The following is a 20,632-nucleotide window of genomic DNA, read 5'->3' as shown; positions in this document are numbered from 1 at the left end:
TAATATCTCTTTATTTATTACTAACTTTAATAAATGCAATGCCAATATTAAAATATTAAAAAGGTAATTAAAACATTAACCAATGTTAACAAATAAGACCCTGTAAAATGTTACCTTTATTTTGAAATAGTAATTTTTGGTTGTACACTGAACAAAATTATAAAGCCAACACTTTTGTTTTTGTTATTTCTCTCAAATATTGTTCACAAATCTGTGTAAGTGAGCACTTCTCCTTTGCCGAGATAATCTATTCACCACACAGGTGTGGCATATCAAGATGCTGATTAGACAGCATGATTATTCCACAGGTGTGCCTTAGGCTGGCCACAATAAAAGGCCACTTAAAAATGTGCAGATTTATTGTATTGAGGGGTTCGGGGAGGGTCTGAAAATCAGTCAGAATCTGGTGTGCACGCTGGAATGGCACTCAGAGATCATAAAATGTAATGACAAAAAGCATGGCTAAGAGCTAAAACTAAAAGTAGAAGGTAAGAGCATAATTTGATGGTGTCCTGAGTATTTAAACTGGCCTTTCGGCAACACCTCAAATGTTATCTTGACCATTTAGTTATTGTCTTTGCTTGGGGAGTTGCAATGTTTCTCCTTCCCGTTCATAAATCATATCTTATCAATTACATGGTCCGAATTTTCCCTCTCCTGCAGGGTATCATTTTGGACATGATTCCTATAACAAGAATATGATACATTTGACAAATAATTGATTTTCAGCTAAGCAATGAACGGTTATTAATTTATAAGTCTTTTTGAGTTCATTTTGGTGCATCAACATCTGTAAAAGACCAGAGGTTAAAAGGTCCCCTTAACGGAATTTCAGTCTGGTTCTTTTCTTCTAGGTGGGGGGGAAGTCAATCCAAAGAGCTTGTGATCATGATTACTTTCATGGATTTCCATGTGATGGTCATGCTGTGCATCTCTTTCACCTTCAATCTTGATTACTTGCCCCAAAATTTAACAATCCGAATTGGAATTGTCAATAATTGTTCTTTTGGTCTAATGTTGAAAGCTGTTCAAGCTGTTAGTTAGTGGACTTTCTTCCGACTTGTGGTGCTAGGAATTGATTTAAAACATCCTATTGTCTTGAGCCTTTCTGTGGAATTTGTCTCCTCATGTTTCAACCATGCTCCCGATCGAATCTTTAATTTGTCTGGTTTGGGTTGGATACAAATTCAGCAAATTTTCAGAAATGCGAATGATGATAAAATTACAGTTGAATACAAAATATTCAACTGTAATTTTAAACTTAAATTCAAGTAGCTGGAAGGAATGTCAGCTATTCCAGAAATCTTTCTTTAAAAGAGTTTAAATTTCTGTTTCATAACTACAGACTGTGAAAGTACAATTGATCAATATAAAGGATCGTCACTCCCACTGAATCCTGCCCCCCACCCCTTCCCCAGATGACTATAGAGATCCAATCTTTCATTGTAAAAAAAGGTGAATCTTGTAAAACCATTGTAAATGGTCCTTATTGTACTCTAGTTAACAATCTTTTCTTCGCCCTTCTCTTTTAGAAAGCCATCTAAGATGGTTGTCTAATGATACAGGTTTAGCCAATAGTGACTCAGAATCTATTGCAGTTACAAACAGGAGTATACTTCCATCTGTTCTTCGGCACTTTACTTTTTCCTCAAGAACATGGTAAGCCAAGACTTATTAAACTGCCACCCTCACAGGTGTTGTGCTGAGTTGAACTTACAGAGCTTTTCACATCACAGTGATTATTTGAAATGGAAAGAAAAAAAAGATTATGATGAGACAGAGTGAAAGGGATGGGGACAGAAGATGAGTACACAAGAGTGAGAGAATACAACATGAACACAACTGGCTTTGCCAACTTTCTTTTATCAGAACAGAGATTGATTATAAGTATTTTAGAAACTTACTGTATGTGTTGTGAAGGTAAAAGCTTCTGTTTTCATTACATGGAGGTATGTGGTATTATGTAGAGAAAACCAGAATAATCCCTACTATGGGAGGTTTATTTCTTAGCATTTTTGTGCCAGTTTATTTTATATTTCATTAGGTGTTACAATGGTAACTACAATTTTAAGAAATGTTCTTTGTGTTATGATAATACCTGTAGAAATCCACACGATGAATCAGATTTCACCACCAAGTGTCCTGTCTATAAACTGATATTTTTAAAATAAATTGGTGGCTCATATTTTGCTTACAATAAAAGTTATACAATAACTACAATATTTGACTTTGAAACTTCCTGCTTTTTCTATTAAATATTACTGTGCATGGATTTAATCTTTAATTTGTATGGTAATTCATAACTTTTCTTTCACACATTTTGTTTTAAAATGTATTATTGTTGTTGGCTTTATTATCATTATTTATTTTTATTAATTTTTTATGATCAAATAAATGCACCCTTCAAAAATCTTATTGACCCCAAATATTTGACTGGTAGTGTAATGTTAAACTATTTATAATGTTTCATTGGTTATGGTTTTTACTTGTGCTGTATGCACTGTGCATCAATATTCTTAGTGTGAAACAATAAAATTTATTGAAATAAATAGTCATTCCTCAAAAATCCTTCCAGCATGGCCAGTTTCTTCATGATATCTGGACAAACACAACATCATACGAGTACAGAATTTATGGTAAGCACATAATTAAATCTAGTTAAATTCAAGTTTATTTGTATAGCGCTTTTAAAGATATAAATCGTTGTAAAGCCAGTTTACAGAAAATGTAAATTTACATAATGTAACTTTGACTTTTTAGCACCTTTGCAAAATAGGTGTTGCATTATTCAGTAGAAACAACAATAAGTATATGACTTTATCCGATGCAACGGTGGGGATTTAAAGAAGAAGAAAAAACCCTGTACTAGTTTATTACTGAAGGAAGTTACTGCCTGACAGAGCAGTTTTTATGATTGGATTCTCATATTTCAAAAATGAGCAAATAACAGTGTAATGTGTTTTTGATGATGAAGAACATTACAGTGCCTCAGGCATCATTTCCCTTGGCCAAGCCCTTGCGTTCAAATCCACAAACCTTACAGTCTTTTCAGAGGCCCAATTATGCAAAACAGATCATGCGTTCAGGCGTGGCAAAGCCGTTTAAAGCGTTCCACATATCACCATAGGTTTCCTTCGGTTCCATGGCATGATTAACTAAGTGAAACAGTGCTTTTAATAAAAACAGAAGCAGAGAGAAAGACAAGACAAACTGAGAAGCTGGCCAATTAATTTGTATAAAATAATTTCCAGTCCATTTTCTTTTAACACAAAATAGCACACAGAATGTTTTTACATAATGCTCCAAAATAAATAACTATTAGGGTCGTGTTTGATGTCAAAATCATTTTGGATTCTAGCTGGACTTTGTTGCCTGTGGGTCATCTTTGATTAATCAATTAAAATCAAAGGCTAGTTAATATTCTAGTGAAGTTTTCTGTCAGCGTACCATGAAAACTAGCAACGCAAACACCCACACATGCACATAGGCAATCAGCTCTCTCCCTACACCTTCTCATTTGAGTCTATTAGGGCTGTAATTTACCGACTAGCTGAGTACATGATGGTGTAATTTTATGTCAGAAGGTCAAACACTATATAAGGAAGGCATCAATCAAAAGCTACTTTGGGTTTTTAGATAAAAAAATAAAAAACTAGTGAGCCTCGAACACAAAGGTTGTTCCTAAATGTAGGACATTTTGCCATCTAGGAAACATATTTTGAACAGATTCCATTGTGGAATTGCTTGTAATTCTTTGCAGAGGAGACAATCCCATACTGGATTACAATGAGCTTTGTGGAAAAGGTGCCTTGTGTACTAAAATGCCAATTCCCTATTATATACAGTAGGTGAAAACTGTATGAGGAAAAGTACAAAAATATCCAGATGACAAGCTACTTCTGTCTAGATTCTTAGGTGCATGTACGATGGACATTTTATAATATAGGTATGCGATTTTGGATTCAGCTGTAGTGTTATGAATACTGAATATACTTCAAATATATTTACATTTGATTCAAATCTGAACTTTATTGATTAAATTATTTAATACAAATGTTTTACTGAATAGTTGTGTATGCAATGGATTATTTAGGTTTAGTGTATTTGGTTAGCTTAGCAACAAGCTAAAGTTGAGCACTGTTGGACTCAATTTATATTTCTTATCCTGCATATGAATATGCAAACTTTGTGCCTATACAGTATGTGAACTTGGATCATAAAACCATAAGTATTTTTTTTGTAAATATACAAAATTCCTTTTTCTGGAATATATCCAAACTTAATTTTTGATTTGTAATATGCATTGCTAAGAACTTAATTTGGACAACCTTAAAGGCGATTTTCTCAATATTTAGTTTTTTTTTTTTTTTTTTTTTACCCTCAGATTCCAAATTTTCATTGGATAAAATCGTCTGCTAAATGCACAAATGTATACTAACAAACCATACATTAATGGAAAATGTATTTATTCAGCTATATAACTAACTAACTAACTAAATAAATGAATAAATTAATTAATAACAGTACCTCAGCAAAATAGTAATCTCAAACATATTGGAATCACTTGTGCAGAGTTGCTGCCTCTGTATGACATTTCAAATCAGTCATGTGAGGTTTATCTGATCTTGCATTCCAAAACAGCTAAAATGAGTTTGAAAGAATGGTGCACAATGCAGGAGTCTCAAGACAAGTTCAACAACCTGACACACACACACACACACACACACACACACACACAAAAGGGTTTTTAAAATGTAATACCTTTGCTGTGATATGCTGAAAAAACAGCTTGTTGAATCAAGTTTACATAGAAAATGTCCACTAAAGTATAGTTACAAATAACATGGGTACAAGAACACGTCCATGGTGAACGCCTGCCTGTGTGACATTAGACAGCTCATGTTTTGAACAAAGCTATATACTTCTGATCCTACACAAGTTGCTAGAGGAGAAGACCATGATAAAAGAAGAGAAATTGGGTTATATATAGAGATAAGCTGACATTTCTCTCTTTTTGCAGCCTGTGTGAGAGATGGAGGAGATCTCACAGCTTCAAGCACAGCTGGCAGGCGTATGTGATCCTCAGCTGAGAGGTTCCTTTCAGCCCAGTGGCTTATGAGAGTTTGAGAGGTAGTCTAGTAGAGCTCTTCTTGCTTTGAATACTGATGCAGTGCCAATTAATATAAATGCTAATCAGCCAACAAACCTTAATTTAGCTGCACCAAATAGGTCAGCATACATAAGTTTGTTAAATTACTTTAGTGGACATTGAATGCACCCAGAGACCTGGATAGACATTTTAAACCCCTAAGAAGAAAGTTATTCATGTTCATTTTTATTAAAAGAAGGGCAGATAAAATCCACATCCAACACCTATAATAGCAGTGTGATGTGAAAACCAGCACAAACCCAGGATCTATTATTGCTGATAGTGACATTAATTGCTAAAATAATTTAATGTAAATGCAGCAAGTGCAGACATTTCTGGCTTAATTTTGTGCCAAGCTTTATGACAAATGCACTCTTTTGTAATCCAATACAAAGTCATTTCCAATTATCATCAGCTTCAAGAGCTTCACAGTCCTCCTCTGATAGAGTGATATAATCAAACACTTTGGAACCAGACGCACACAGATCTTATGGAGCTAACTGAAGTACCACTGATAACCCATACCTGTACCTAATAACAGCCCTGACTAACAAACAACCCTCCAGAATATCCTGAAGTGTTTGTGTCTGCAGGATGATGTCTGTTGGATGCCAATTAGCTTGGTTGCTGTGCTAGGTGTTTCAGATTCATAGCAGAATGAGTGAGATTCTCCAGAGCTTAAAATAATCCATCATGAGGCCCAATATTCCAGAATGGAATACTGTATGTTAAATCAAGGCATATCAACAAAAATCACAGAATTAATCAAAATGGTCAAACTTTCTTGGAGAAAGAAAGAAAGAAAGAAAGAAAGAAAGAAAGGAGTCATCGGATGCCCATTTTACTCAAGTTGATATGATTCTTCAGGGTCTTAATGAAAAATCTATAACATTGGTTAAAACTGCTCAATGGCATAAAACACCCATTTTACATTGCATCAGGTCTGTTCATAGATTTAGTTCATAAGCCGTTTCCTTGCATGTCGCTTTAAATGCTTATGAGATTTGCTCACCCTGCCCCTCTCTTCCAGGTGAGTGTAAAGATTAATAAAAAAAAAACCTTATAACCCATTCCTGAATAAGTGTGCAAACATAGACAGATTTTGGCAGATCAGGGATTGGCACATTCCCTTCAAAAATGAAAGTAACATTAATCCTCTGCATCTTCAGCTGTAGGGCATAAAATACAACTGCTATGTTCATTATTACATCCAACAACAAAACACCTCAATCACTTAATCAGAGTTATTCTCGTTTTCGTAGACCCACTCAAGATGGCCTTGTCAATCAACTAGCATTCTGTTAGGAATCTGAGAACAACCTGATTTGAAAAAAATATATATATATATCTTTTTCGTTTTGATCAATTTATATTTTATATCTGTATTGTCATGTTTGATAAATTCAAAAATCCTTGCTGAGTAAAAGTATTAATTGTTGACCCCAAACTTACAGAATTGTGTGTGTGCATGTGTATATATAAGATGGGGACATGAAAATGTCCTGCATAAAAGTAGCAACCTTTTTTTCCTGTACACTATAGTATGTCACTATTGATGTCACTATTTTCCACATCATCTGGGTTATATAAAAGCATCTTCATTATATTCAAAGGCTAGGCTGAACAATATTAAAAGAGAATATGAGTAAAAATAACCCTTTTAATGAAGTGTGCTGAAATGGATATTATTACCACACCATAACTCTCCAATTAAAGTCCAGTTTTATTTGCAGCAAGTTGGTTTTGAGCAAATTCCATTATATATATATATATATATATATATATATATATATATATATATATATATATATATATATATATATATATATATATATATATATATATATATATATATATATATATTAACATTATTATTATTATTATTATTATTATTATTATTATTTATTATTATTATTTTTGTCTAAGCAGCTGTTATACTAAAGTTTAAATACCCAATGTGTTTGGTCTGTGTCTTTCTCTCTGCCTGTCTGTCTTGTTCCTGACGTTATGGAAAAATAAACACTGTCTGCAAAAAAAAGAAAAAAAAAAAAAAAAAAACCTCTACCAGCCAGACAGTGTGAACAATGAAATTCCTGAGCAAGGTAGTTTGGATAGAGAAGGAACATCCTCATCATTGTCAACATAGACAGATATGCAAACCCTCGCATAGTGTGCATGCTTTTTACAACCATCTTATTCAGGGGATGTATTGATGATTTTTTTCGGCAGAAGGATAGACCAGTTTCAGGAATATAAATGATAAAATTAAAAAGAAATAAGCTGTTGAACATGACAATGTGTTTGAGGCCACACAGCTTGATATCAGTTTGTAATCTTCTCACTAGCAGAGAGTAAATAAACAACACACAAATTAAATTAATGGAGCCGAAGATAAACTGCAAATTAGTGATGTGTCGTTCTTGAACGAATCTTTAATGTAACTCGGGAAGAACGAGTCGTCTCGGGGGATGATTCATTCAGTCGCGCATGCGCAATATTCTATAGGTTCTGTTCCGCTAGTAGTAATTCACCTGTGTCAGTCAATGCAGTCTTGAGCCGGAAAGAGAATTGATTAGTTCATAGTTCGGGTCAATCGGGTTTTTGACTCGTTCCTTAATCACGTGCCAGACCCATATGCTATTTCTGACATTTCTGTCACTGTGTTTTTGTTACCGTTTCTTCAGGATCTGTGGTGTGTTATTATTTTACGCTAAACCCAATGCAGTCTGAGCCGGAAAGAGAATTGATTAGTTCATAGTTCGGGTCAATTCGGGTTTTTGACTCGTTCCTTAATCACGTGACAGAACCATACGCTAAACCCAATGCATTCTGAGCCAGAAAGAGAATTGATTAGTTCATAGTTTGGGTTAATCAGGTTTTTGACTCATTCCTTAATCACGTGACAGACCCATACGCTAAAACCATAGACAGTAAAAAAAACGCAGTATTGAGCCGGAAAGAGAACTGATTAGTTAATCTTTCGGGTCTTCGGGTTGTTCAAAATGTTATTTGCTTTTATTTTATGTCATTATGTCCTTTTTGAGCAATCTTCTTGTACATATATAGACTAAAATGTCAAGTTTGCCTAGGAAAAGCAATTATTATACCAGCAAACTCAAAATTGGATTAAAAATGAACAAACTTGGCTATAAAACTTTGTATTTTAGGCATGGTTCAGCGTATGGGTCTGTCACGTGATTAAGAAATGACTTGAACCCGAAGACTTGTCAGACAATAGATGAGGTGAGCTAATCACAGACTGAAAACCCAGGAAAAGAATGAATTAATCTTTTCTGTATCTTATAGCATTTTAGTTTTGTATTGTTTGTACTGTGATCAACTTTGCGTAAGTACTAGATGTATTGGGGAAGTAACACGTAACATTTTAATTACATTTTGCTAAAATAAACTAAATGAACGAAATGACTCGAAAAAAGATTAGTTCATTTTACTGAACGTGACTCAAAAGTCTGCGTCGGTAAAATTCAATTAACGGGTTGAAAAAAATGGTTCTTTTACGCTTGACGTAATGACGTCATTGGTGATGACGTAATGGCGTTACGTCTATCAAACATTCAAATATATAAAGTCAGTAATCATATCTTAAGTCAGTTAAAAACCTCATAATCATGAAAAGTTTACAATTAAGTTTTGCAACAACCACCCAAATACAGTAACAGCAATAATGAGCATAGGAGGATTTAAGCCTTGAAGATATAAATAAATAAATTAGGTGTCATCAGTGCAGAAACCATGATCCACTTACTATACATAATCCATTGTGATGTATTTGTTATTAAATTAACTTACTTCACCAGATTGCCCTTCATTCAAGCCCTCGGTTTACCTGCTCATAACATTAGCACAGAATCAGTTCAGAATCAATCATTAAAAGAATCAGTTCGGTTCAGACGCGCTGTGAGTCAGTCGGCTTCATGCTGAATCATGCATGCGCAGCATTATTAGCTCCTCGGTTCTCGAATCGGACGCGTCCGAAAGAAACTGTTTTCGGTTCAGTGTACTGATGATCCGAAAACCAAACTGGTTCTTGACTCAAGAACGAGAATTGCTCTAACTGGCACGTGCTGCAGTTCAGTATCATCAGCTGCTCTATTCGTGTTTATGTTCTGTTTACTACAAACTCAATTTGTGAGTGTGTCATCATTAACTATAAATACAGTACAGATATTTCATAAATCATCCCTTATTCCTATTAAACATAGAGTCTTTAGAGTCTTAAACGATTCTCGGTTCAGTGTACTGGTGATCCGAAAACCGATGCAACTGGTTCTTGACTCAAGAATGAGAATCACTCCAGCAGTGGGCGTGTTCGTTCACCATCTGGCTCTGCTCGGTGTCCATCTTCAGTTGGGTCTTCACAGCAGTTCATTCAGTGTACTGTTTGAGTAAATTAATCACTCTGGGATATTGGTTTATTCTGACTCAGAGGGAGTGTCAGTCACGTTAAAAAAGTTAACAGCTTAAGTAATTTGTGGATTAATACTTATTGTAGACGCGGCCCATTTCAAATGATTCAGTTCGATTTGGTGAACTGGTTCAACCGGTTTAATAAGAAGAACTGGTTAAATTGAACGATTTGTTCGCGAATCGGACATCACTAGTTTCAAGATGAATCAACTGGTGTTGATTCAGCGGTTCGTCTGGGTTTCCTGCGTCAGCTCCGGCATTCCCGTGAGCGCTTCAGCACCTCTAAAATAACTTTTTCTATTAAGCTAAAAGAGTAAGGGCCTGAAATTGCGTCTTTTTTAGATGTAATTTCGCCCATGTGTTTCTGGGTGCGGTCGGTATATTGCTCCTCGTGATGGCCACAATCGCTTTGTCACGTGTCTGGGCTTTCAGCACACTGATACTATGTTTGTGGATAGCTTATGTTCTAATTGCGGGGGCATGACCATCTCGGCATTAAGATCGAGGCTGATTACTTTAAAAGGTATAGAGACCCCTCTGCCACACCCCGTTCTTGCTCCTCTTCTCGTAAGAGGGCTACTTTGGATGGCGGCCAAGGTTATCTGAGTGTTACCGTGTGGGCTTCCTCCAACAAGCCAGCCTTCTCAGCCCACACCCTCTCACAAACGCCACAGCTGGTTGAGTTTCCGGATGAGTTTGCTGTTTGATGAAAATCGGCTGCATTTCCCCCTTCAGGAGTTGCCAGCGTTGCCCGAGTCCGATCCCGAGCTTACGGCCGTGCTTTCCTTGGCAGCTGAGAGCATCGTGGTTGAGTGGAATCCTCCACCCTGGCCAAGCACTCGAGGCTGGATGATTGGTTCCTGGGGGGTGCTCGTGCTGATCGCCAGCACCCCCTGCTGGTTTCTTTAATCTGGAAGTGCACCAAGAAGTGACCAGCACCATTAACTTCCTGAAACAATTCTGGTACTTCCTCCGCCTTCACTGCCTTCGATGGCGGAGCGGCCAAGAGGTATGCTGGGATTCCCCAAGTAGAGCGTTCTGTTGCAATTCAACTGTGTCTGCAGAGCGCCTCCGCATGGTGTTTTGTCCCAAGCTGCCCTCCAAGACCTGTAAGTTCTCATCCATGCTTGTGGCCAAGGCATACAGTGCTGTGGGTCAGGCCGCCTCTGCCCTGCTTGCCATCGCCACCCTTCAGGTCTACCAGGCCAAGGTGCTCAAAGAGTTTTGTAGGAGGAGCGCACTGCTACCGACCTCGCTCTCTGAGCAAAGAAGGTCACTGCGCGCTCCTTGGGTCAAGTGATGTTCACTTTGGTTGTCCAGGAGTGCCACCTATGGCTGAACCTGGCAAACATGAGGGAGTCTGATCTGGCTCAGCTCCTCAACTCCCTGGTCTCCCAGGATGGGCTCTTTGGCGATGCGAGTTTTGCCCAGCAGTTCTCTGCCACCCAGAAGCAGTCTGAGGCCTTTACACACATCCTGTCCTGACGCCCTGCTGCTGCCTCCACTCTGCCACCAGCGCAGCCGCCTCAGCCTACTCTATGCCGAGGGCGCCCCCCTACAGTCTTCTCCACTCCCGCTCAGCCACAGAAGCACCCTTCACCCTGGCCATAGCGAGGAGATGGCCGCAGAAGGGCGGCACACCCCATCTCTGCCCCTAAACCTGCCAAACATCAGGCCAAGGGTTGGAACGAAGGCTGTCTCCTTCCACCCTGAAGGTCTATGTGGCTGACATTTCAGCTCACCATGACCCTGTTGAAGGTAAGTCTCTTGGGAAGCATGATCTGATCATGCTCAGGGTATTTCCCAAAGTCCCCACCACTCATTTTAGGAATCGGGTGGTGAACTTGCAAGCACTGCCCTTGGAGGGTGAGAGGGTGAGTGCTCCGCACTTAAGTAGACTGAACTCAGTGCCTTAGGACCTCAGACCAGCTCTTTGTTTGTTACAGAGGCAAGCAGAAGGGAAAGGCTGTCTCCAAGCAGAGGTTATGCCACTGGATAGTGGATGCTGTTGTCCTGGCTTATCAGGCTCAAGACCCACCATGCCCTGTATGGGTGAGAGCTCATTCAACTATGTGTAGCTTCCTCCTTAGCACTGCCGCATGGTGCCTCATTAACAGACATCTGTAGAGCTGTTGGCTGGGTGACACCTAACACATTTGCAAGATTTTATAATCTCTGTGTAGAGCCTGTGCCCTCCCGTGTACTCACCCCTTTGGCCCAATAAGGACCTGCTCAGTGTCAATCCGCTTGCTGCGCCATTCCACTCCATGGACTGGATCAATGCGCTATTCCCCTCAGGTGAGGTCCTCAGTTCAGAACCCTGGGTTCCTCCAGCACTGTTGATGTCCAGCACTTGCGTACATGCCCTTTTGGTCAGCCCTGTGTGGGACTAGGTGCATCCATGTGTTGTGATTCCCCTTTCTGGGTAATCCCAAGTGTGTATGTCCAGAGTAAGTCTCTTCATAGCATGGGTCTTTCCCTTGGCAAGCCCCAGCTCTGTCGTTGAAACTTCCACCCTGCGGGCTGGGTACCTCAGAGTTCATGTGTATCACCACCTTTGGTTGATACCTGCCTTTCTAAGTCCTCCTACGAGCAGGCAGCCTGCTAGCATACGTCCAGCTGGAATATGCTACCCAGCGTATTCTGTGTTAGCTATAGGCCCTCACTCATGCTGGGTGCTATCACTCACACGGGTCACTGGAAGGCAGCCATGTGGAGTTTTGTAAGGGACTCCATTCGTCTCTTTCTGATGTAACATAGAATGTGACCGACTGAAAGGGGGCATCTCGGTTACATATATAACCCTCGTTCCCTGAAGGAGGGAACGGAGACGTTACGTCCCCTTGCCACATCACTGTTCCGCTGAACAGCCGGGTCACTGGGCTCGGCTCCTCAGCGAAGACTTGAGTGCTTGTTGCTCGTGCTGCTCCTTATATACTGGCTCTGCAGGGTGGAGCTCGCGATGCAAATCCCGCAGACCATGGTACTCTGTGTACCATTGACTCGTTTTGTAATCAATCGAAGGTGATTGAGATCTCGGGCGAGATCACATTCGTCAGTCTCTTTCTGATATAACGTCTCCGTTCCCTCCTTCAGAGAAAGAGGGTTAAATATGTACCCGAGACGTTTTCATTTTATCTTCACCTAGGATCAGATAATTAAGTCACTAAGTTGGTGACTCAGTTATCAGGTGTAAGAAATAGCATTTCATTTGTATCTTCACTTCATATGAGTTCTTCTGAGATCAGATCTTAAGAACCATGGATCAGTCTGATTTATTATCACTTAAGTCGTGGTATTGCCATCCCGAGACTCGAACCCATGACTCCTAACACTAGGTTTGTGGATTCGAGTCTCGGGCTAGCAATACCACGACTTAGGTGCCCTTGAGCAAGGCACCGAACCCCCAACAGCTCCCCGGGTGCCACAGCATAAATGGCTGCTGTGGCACCCGGGGTTTGTGTGTGTTCACTGCTTTGTGTGTGCACTTTGGATGGGTTAAATGCAGAGTATGGGTCACCATACTTGGCTGAATGGCACGTCACTTTACTTAAACCAGTTTTGTGAACTGGAACAGAAGATAAACCAAATCTGTAAGAGAATGAAATTTTTTAAAGATTTATATATCATTGAGTCACTAAGTTGATCTTGAGAAACAGACAAATCTGATACGTGAACAAAGCAGTTTTATGAACTGAATAGAATAATTAACCGAAAAGAGTATTCTGAGTACTGAGTTACAGTAGCCTAATTTCCCAGTGTTTTTTGATGCACATACACTCAAATTGTCTGGGGTGTTTTTGGCGATTTATTTTATGATATTAATAAATAATATTTGATGAGCCGCAGATGTTCTGTGTGGGGATCATTTTCCCCATTTGGGACTCTTTGTCAACTCTTTTATAATTGTCCCTCAAAACTTTTGAATGACTTCAGGTGTCTTTAGAGGATAATAAACTAAACATTACCTGATGTAAACTCTGATTATGACAGAAGACTGACTGTATACTCTGTTAAACATTCACACACAAGAAAACAACCCTTCAGAGACTTAATTAAGCTTTTTCGGCAAAGTACACCAGCACACCCAGTTTATTTTGTGTGTATGTCTAAATGACTTCTGACTTGGTTACAGAGGTCCCTCATACTTGTCAGTTTGAGTCTAATACATCCTAACAAGCCACCTGTGCTGCTTCTTTTGCTCCGTCTGTATGCGTATGTACCTGAGTGCTTTATATTGATAATTATTAGGTCTGTAACTGCAAAAAAATAAAAAATAAAACGATGCATGTCCCGTGTATGCACCAGAGATGCTTCACACACACTGCATGCTGTAACTCTGGAAGCAACAGGTAAAAGTTTATTTAAATGCAGTGCACTCATTTATATATATATATATATATATATATATATATATATATATATATATATATATATATATATATATATATATATATATATATATATATATATATATATATATATATGATTTATATGCCATGATTTATTCTGATTTGACTTCATGTGAATACTAAAATTAACTTGGTATCATAATATTTAGTCAAGATGGATGGATAGATGGATACATTTCTTTCAATAATGTTTTTGTAAGATCCAATTTAAATGCTTAGTTTCATGTCAAAGCTCTGTATTTATTTATTCAAAACATACAAAGTAACACAATACACTGATTATTGAAAGATGCAAAAAATTAAAAAAAAAATATTTTTTTATAAAACTAAACAATTTCTGCAAAATACTGGTGTATCATATTTGATACTCACATTTTAATGATTTAAAAAAAAAAAGACATACAATCAAGTAAACCTAATGTCGCGTTCACACCATGTTGTAATTACCGTAGGTTTGAGAATACTTTCTATTTGGAGCAGTTCACATCCTCAGACTGGGAATTATGCAATGTTATCAACACTTAAATGAATCTGTAGTGCTCAAGTGGTACAGAGGTCAAATGGTACAAGTAGGAGTTCTCACAAAATTTCCATCTTAAAAGCTATGATTACCAGTTCTACAAAGGACATGAGCAATTTTTGCATGTCGAAACCTTGAAATTACAGTAATTTCAACATAGCGTGAATGCACCTTAAGTTGCTTCAATAGTCAATATTCATCTATGAATATCACTAACAATATAGAAGTTATCATTATATTTACTTTATTAAAAAAAAAAAAAAAAAAAAAAAAAAAAAAATTGCACCACAAAACCTGAAGGGAGATGTTTTTAGAATTAAAAGATATTTTAGAAATGTGGCTCTTGGTGGGGTTTTTTGCCATTGTCTTGGTCCCCACTGACTTTTATTTAAAAAGCAAAAGGCAATTGTGCCTTAAGTTTAAATTAGTTCAAACAAATAAGCTTTAAAGTTTTATATTTAAGTAGTCATTTAGAAGATACTTTTATTTTAATGATTTGCCCATTGTGGTGTGGTTCTTTCCAATCAGAAAAAAATTCCTCCAATGAATCACCGTCAAGCTCAATAACAAACAAGCAATTTGCTGAAGGATTTGTCAACCAAAAAATGAGGCATTAGCAAGGTATTGAATTGTGTACCTTCACTGTAAAGTGTCTCCAGTCATTTCCAAATGATTGGCTGAATCCTGACTGTGAAGAAGATCAAAGCACATTACATGTGAAAACAGACTGAGCCTGTACCATAAATTGGCCACAATCAACTGCAAAAAAAGCAATCAAAATAAGATTGCCTCTGTTTCTCCATGTTTCTCTTTAGGCCATTAGAAATATGGTCTGTGCTATCAGAACACCATGGATACTTAGGTTTTCTGAGATTATCCATTGAGCATAGCTCTGTTTTCTGCCAGCTCTTGTAAAGGGCATGGTTGCACTGTTGAATGATCATTGTGCCAGATTCATCATGTTGATTCTCATTTTTCACCTCAGAAAGTAAAATATAATTTGCTGTTATACTCCTGTTCACACTCCTGCAATATACAGTGCAGTGTTACTCTGTTATTAAACAATTCACAGCTTACACATTGAGTTATGGTATCCTGACGCTAGCAAACAACCAATATAAATATGTAAATGCACAAGCTTGATAAATGTGATTGTAGCATTTGTTTCTGAATGGAACCATATAGAGGTCATTTTCTATTTGTTTCCAGGCAGGAAACAACTTTCATTTGTCTCTGTGACACATGGATGGATTGTTAATTAGGTACTGAGGAAGGGATGGTGTAATTTTTGCCTTGCAGACTTAAGGAAAAAAGAAACAAAAATCCTCTCTGCTCTACACTTGTGTACATCATCATAATTGGTACTTTCGTAAATCAGTTGTTGACAATCAAATGCATCCTTATGCTTTGTTATTGGATGTGTTGTGATTGTAATACCACTCATATGGCAGTAAGAGTACAATGTTAGCACATTGCTGCTTCCGGAAAAACACATACTTGGATTTTTCAACATGCATGTGCCAAGCAGAACAGAATAAGTTCAGAATAAATATGAATAAATAATAAATATGCATTTTCTGATGAATTCGTCTTAATCTTCCTTTTTTTAAGGTAGGGGATATTTGTAGTTCATTGGTCAGCAGCTAAAATCTTCGAGTTGAGACATTTATTAACAGCTGAAAGATCTGCTTTTGTGTATTTTGACTATGACAAATGGTGAAGTATGGAATTTAAATAACGATCAGCCATGTGAAATATAAATTGTGCACATCCAAAACAATGCAGGAGTTGAGAATTGCTATGAAATAACCACTAAATAAAATAAAAAAAAACTTTTTACAACAATTTTTGTATTTATTTACTTATTTATTCATTCATTTTTTAGCAAGGATGCATTAATTTGATGACATTGGTGCAAATTCCATTTCAAATAAATGTTTAGTTAAACTTATTTTTTGAGGAATCCTGAAAAAAAGTATCACATTTATACAATAAATAAATAAATTAATTAATTAATTAAATAAATAAGTAAATAAAAAAATATTAAACACTTTAATAAGAAGAATGTTCCTTAAGCATAAAAATGGCATATTAGAATAATTTCTAAAGGATCATGTGACACAAAAGACTGGAGTATGACTTGATAATTCAGCTTTGCCTACCACAGAAATAAGTTTTATTTCACAATATTACTATGCTATGGTAGTGTTTTTGTTTATTTTTTTATTCAGTTCTTTTCCCCTTATGAACTGATCTGAATATCCAATACAGAGGTAAAGTTTATTGTTGTTGTTTTTTCTTCTTTCTCTTTTTTTTTATTCTGTTCAATGAGGTTCTTACTGAGAGTTTTTAATAGACTGCTCTAAAACCGGCATGTCTGGTCACCTTGTCTTCTGATTGGTTACTTACTGTGACTGCTCAGTGACTGTTTCAGTTCACCTCACACTGGTCTTTGAGTGTGACTGCTTCCTGGGGCTCTGCTCCATCTGTGCAGACCTGGAGTACAATCAAAGGTGCTGCATCGCATGTTACCTCAGAGACCCCCTTCCCACTCACAAACACCACCTACACGGAAATGCATCTGTTCCTCTCTTCTCCACACACACTTATCTAACCCACATCTAACCTAGTCCTCTCCAGACAAATACAGCCTGTGAAATTTCAACTATATGCCTCCATCTTTCACCCTGATCACGAAACCTAAGAGAATATTGACATACTGTGTGAACGTGTGAATAGTAACTATACTGTGAGGATCAAAGAGCAGCTTGATCTTATTCAATCCCTCAACAGGCCTTGGCCGCTAACGTGGTGTCCTGTGTGCACTAGAGAACCCAGAAAAATAGTCACAAACATGCTCATCTATTGAAAGGAAAACCTGAGTCATGTTTTGTAACTGACCTCTAGCATATTGCATCAGATGGTCACTGGACTAAAAACAGAAAGTCTATCGTAAAGCCTCTCAGTGGGGAATCAGCTGCACCGGGACTGTTATGATGTAAAAAGGAATGTCCTACAGATAAATCTCTGTTAGATGCCATGGTGTTGTTTTTTAATTGGAACTTGATCAAAACAACATGTCCTAACTAGGGGTAATTGTAGCCCGCCATTCCTTGTGTCCCCATGTATTTTAATGTTATGTATGTACATAAATAAAGATGTAGAAGATATTTGCATGTTTTGTTTCCTACAACGGATTGCGACTAAATATTCATCTCATTCAGCTCTCTTTTTTATTTCTTTTTTATTATAAAGTATCATGTTATAATTTAAGAAAGTGCTGCAAATGATTCAGTGCGTTAGTGAATCCTCAAAACGTATCAAACTGAATCACAAATCTTATTGTGAACTTGTTAAGTGATTCATTTAATTGGCAAAATAATCTTATTATAAGACCAATTGTTAACACTAGAACTGCCATGACGGTCTAAATGACCGTTTTGAAATGTATATGTACAATAACTTTGTTGAATAAAAAAATACAATCTTGCTGGTTTGTGACTTTTCCTAAAAGTGTTTCTATTTTTACTTACAATAGATTGTATATAAATTACATAAAAGGCAAAAAAAATATGAGCATTTCTACCTATTAAAGCCATAACGGTCATATTGACCGCTCTAAATCTCGCGCGATTCTATTGTTCTTTCCCGCGGTTTATTGTCTCTGTCAGCGTCACCAGTACTATTAGCATATGCTCATTTGATTATAAATACAAATTCTTGGACTACAAATTATTATTGCCTTTTAAAAAATAAATTTATAAAGAGTTTATAGGGAGCGTTTAGAAAATGTCTAATACAAATAATAGAATGAAGAGAAATATGACTTTTGCCATGGCCTTGGAAATGCTTCACAATCTGGACAGTGATGACTCTGATGCAGGGGCGCTGTCTGAGGTGGAAAGTGACAGCGACCTTTCCTGGGTGCAAGACAACAGTTCATCCTCATCAGAGAGTGAGTCAGAGTCCGTAAAAAGGAAAAAGAGGCGGTTACCTTCCTCGGAGATTAGGGAACCAGATGTTCCATTCACAGCTGACGTTCCAGGTAAACTTGGATGCCCATATTTACTAGTTCTGCTGTTCATATTATTATTGTTATTTTATTATCTTATAATATTATAAAATTATTATTATTATTAGAATATTACTATCATTCTTACGTAATTGTTATTGTTATTATTATTAGAATATTATTATTATTGTGATATTATTATTATTATTATATTTTTGTTATTATTATTCTTATTAGTGTTATATTGTTGTCCTAGGCCTTCCCGAACCAGTACCTGCACTTGAGCCAGCTGGAGTGCTCAGCCCGCCCTTAGAGTCATCTCGGCCGGAGGTGGCTGTGGAAAAGGGAAAGGATGGGACGGTGTGGACCATCCTTCAGTCAACTGAACGTCCAGGGAGAAGGCAGAGCCAAAATGTTCTGACTGAAGCTGCCGGTCCCACCGCGCACGCGAAGCGCAACATCGAAGATGCGCTCACTGCCTTTCTGTGTTTGTTTGACGATGGCATGTTGAAACACATCAGGGACTGCACTGTGGCTGAGGCACATCAGCACCGTGGTGACAGCTCATGGGACCTGACAGTGGCTGAACTGAAAGCCTTCATAGCTCTGTTATATATCCGTGGAGCACAGGGTGCGAAGAACATGGATTTGGGGAGCCTTTGGTCGGAGAAATGGGGCTTCCCGTTTTTCAAAGAAACCATAGCCAGAAATCGCTTCAGGGAGATAATGAGATTTCTGCGGTTCGATAAAAAAGAAACCCGACGTGTGCGTCTGCAGGATGACAGGTTTGCCCTGGTATCGGCCACTTGGAACAAGTTTATTCAGAACAGCATAGCCTGTTACAAGCCCGGTGCTGACATAACCATAGATGAGCAGCTGTTCCCCACCAAGGCCCGGTGCAGATTTCTTCAGTACATGGGGAATAAGCCTGATAAATTTGGCATCAAATTTTGGCTGGCTGCTGATGTCCGTTCGAAATACATGCTGAACGGGGCTCCGTTTCTGGGTAAAGAAGAGGCACGGAGCAGAGGTCAGCTCGTGGGAGAGAGTGTGGTGCTGAAACTGGCGGAGCCATTCTTGGGTAAGGGAAGAAATATTACAACGGATAATTTCTTCACTTCACTGAAACTGGCCACCGCCTTACAGGCCAAGAAGACCAGCCTGGTTGGCACTATGGGAAAAAGTAAGCGCGAGTTGCCCCCCTCCGCAAAAGAGCAAGCGCAGTTGTATAACACAAAAGTGCTAAAATGTGCGGATGCGACGCTCACGATATACCAGGGAAAGCCGAGGAAGAATGTGTGCATTTTGAGCTCCGTGCACACAAGCGTGGGCATCACCGATGGGCCGAAAGCAAAGCCGGAGTCTGTGACCTATTACAACAACACCAAGTATGGGGTGGATGTCCTAGATCAGATGGCACGGGCATACTCTGTGAAAGGCGGTATGCGTAGATGGCCAGTGGCTGTATTTTACAACATCCTCGACCTTGCTGGAATCAATGCCCACATCCTCTTCAAGGAGTGCACCAGCAGCAAAATTGCCCGGAGGAAGTTCCTGCTGCGACTGGCAGAGGAGCTGAGAGCGGAGTTCATGGAGGGAAAAAGGGCAGCATCGCAGTTGACACAAGGTCCCAACCAAAAAAATCAACCCCCGCAACTGACACCAAAACGGAGACAGTGCCAGGTGCGGAGAATCTGCAAACAAAATAAAACGCACGACACCTGCTGCAAATGCCACAAACCCGTGTGTGGAAATTGTGCGAGAAGAACAGAAGTAACTTGTGTTGACTGTGAATCTTAAATAGCCGAGCACAATATAGATTTATTTAATATAGAATTTGTAGCATAATTGTTTTATGGTTCCAAACTTCGTTCGTGACTCTTTTTAACTTTAGAGCTGCTTGTTTCCAGCTTATGTTCTGTGTTATAATGTATCATAAATGTTGTAACATTTTTTTTCCATAATCAAATAGATCATTTTAAATGTTATTTTGTTGTTCTGAGTTATGTAAAATAAATACAGAGAAATACTGAATATGCAATAATTACATTTTACTATGAAATGATGCGAATATTTCTAAATTTATAATTATCATTTTTAACTAAATAAAA

The 20,632-nt window shown here is 38.0% G+C and overlaps 1 protein-coding gene and 1 long non-coding RNA gene across 2 annotated transcripts; both read left to right on the top strand.

The window, feature by feature from the left end:
• Window positions 1–377: 377 nt before the first annotated feature.
• Window positions 378–2,168, top strand: LOC113044766 (uncharacterized). Its single transcript, XR_003275912.1, has 3 exons — window positions 378–488; window positions 1,346–1,455; window positions 1,533–2,168. It is a non-coding gene; the product is annotated as an uncharacterized LOC113044766 (long non-coding RNA).
• A 16,163-nt stretch (window positions 2,169–18,331) lies between these two features.
• Window positions 18,332–20,391, top strand: LOC113043955 (uncharacterized). The gene is made up of 2 exons (XM_026203508.1): window positions 18,332–18,478; window positions 18,759–20,391. The coding sequence occupies exons 1-2, from the start codon at window positions 18,332–18,334 to the stop codon at window positions 20,319–20,321; spliced, it is 1,710 nt and encodes a 569-aa protein (XP_026059293.1). The 3' UTR covers window positions 20,322–20,391.
• Window positions 20,392–20,632: the final 241 nt, after the last annotated feature.

This window comes from Carassius auratus, chromosome 26 (assembly GCF_003368295.1).
Source record: "Carassius auratus strain Wakin chromosome 26, ASM336829v1, whole genome shotgun sequence".
In the NCBI taxonomy this organism is placed as follows: domain Eukaryota; kingdom Metazoa; phylum Chordata; class Actinopteri; order Cypriniformes; family Cyprinidae; genus Carassius; species Carassius auratus.
Note: the sequence above shows the minus strand (reverse complement) of the source record. Positions and strands in the feature narration are given on the sequence as shown.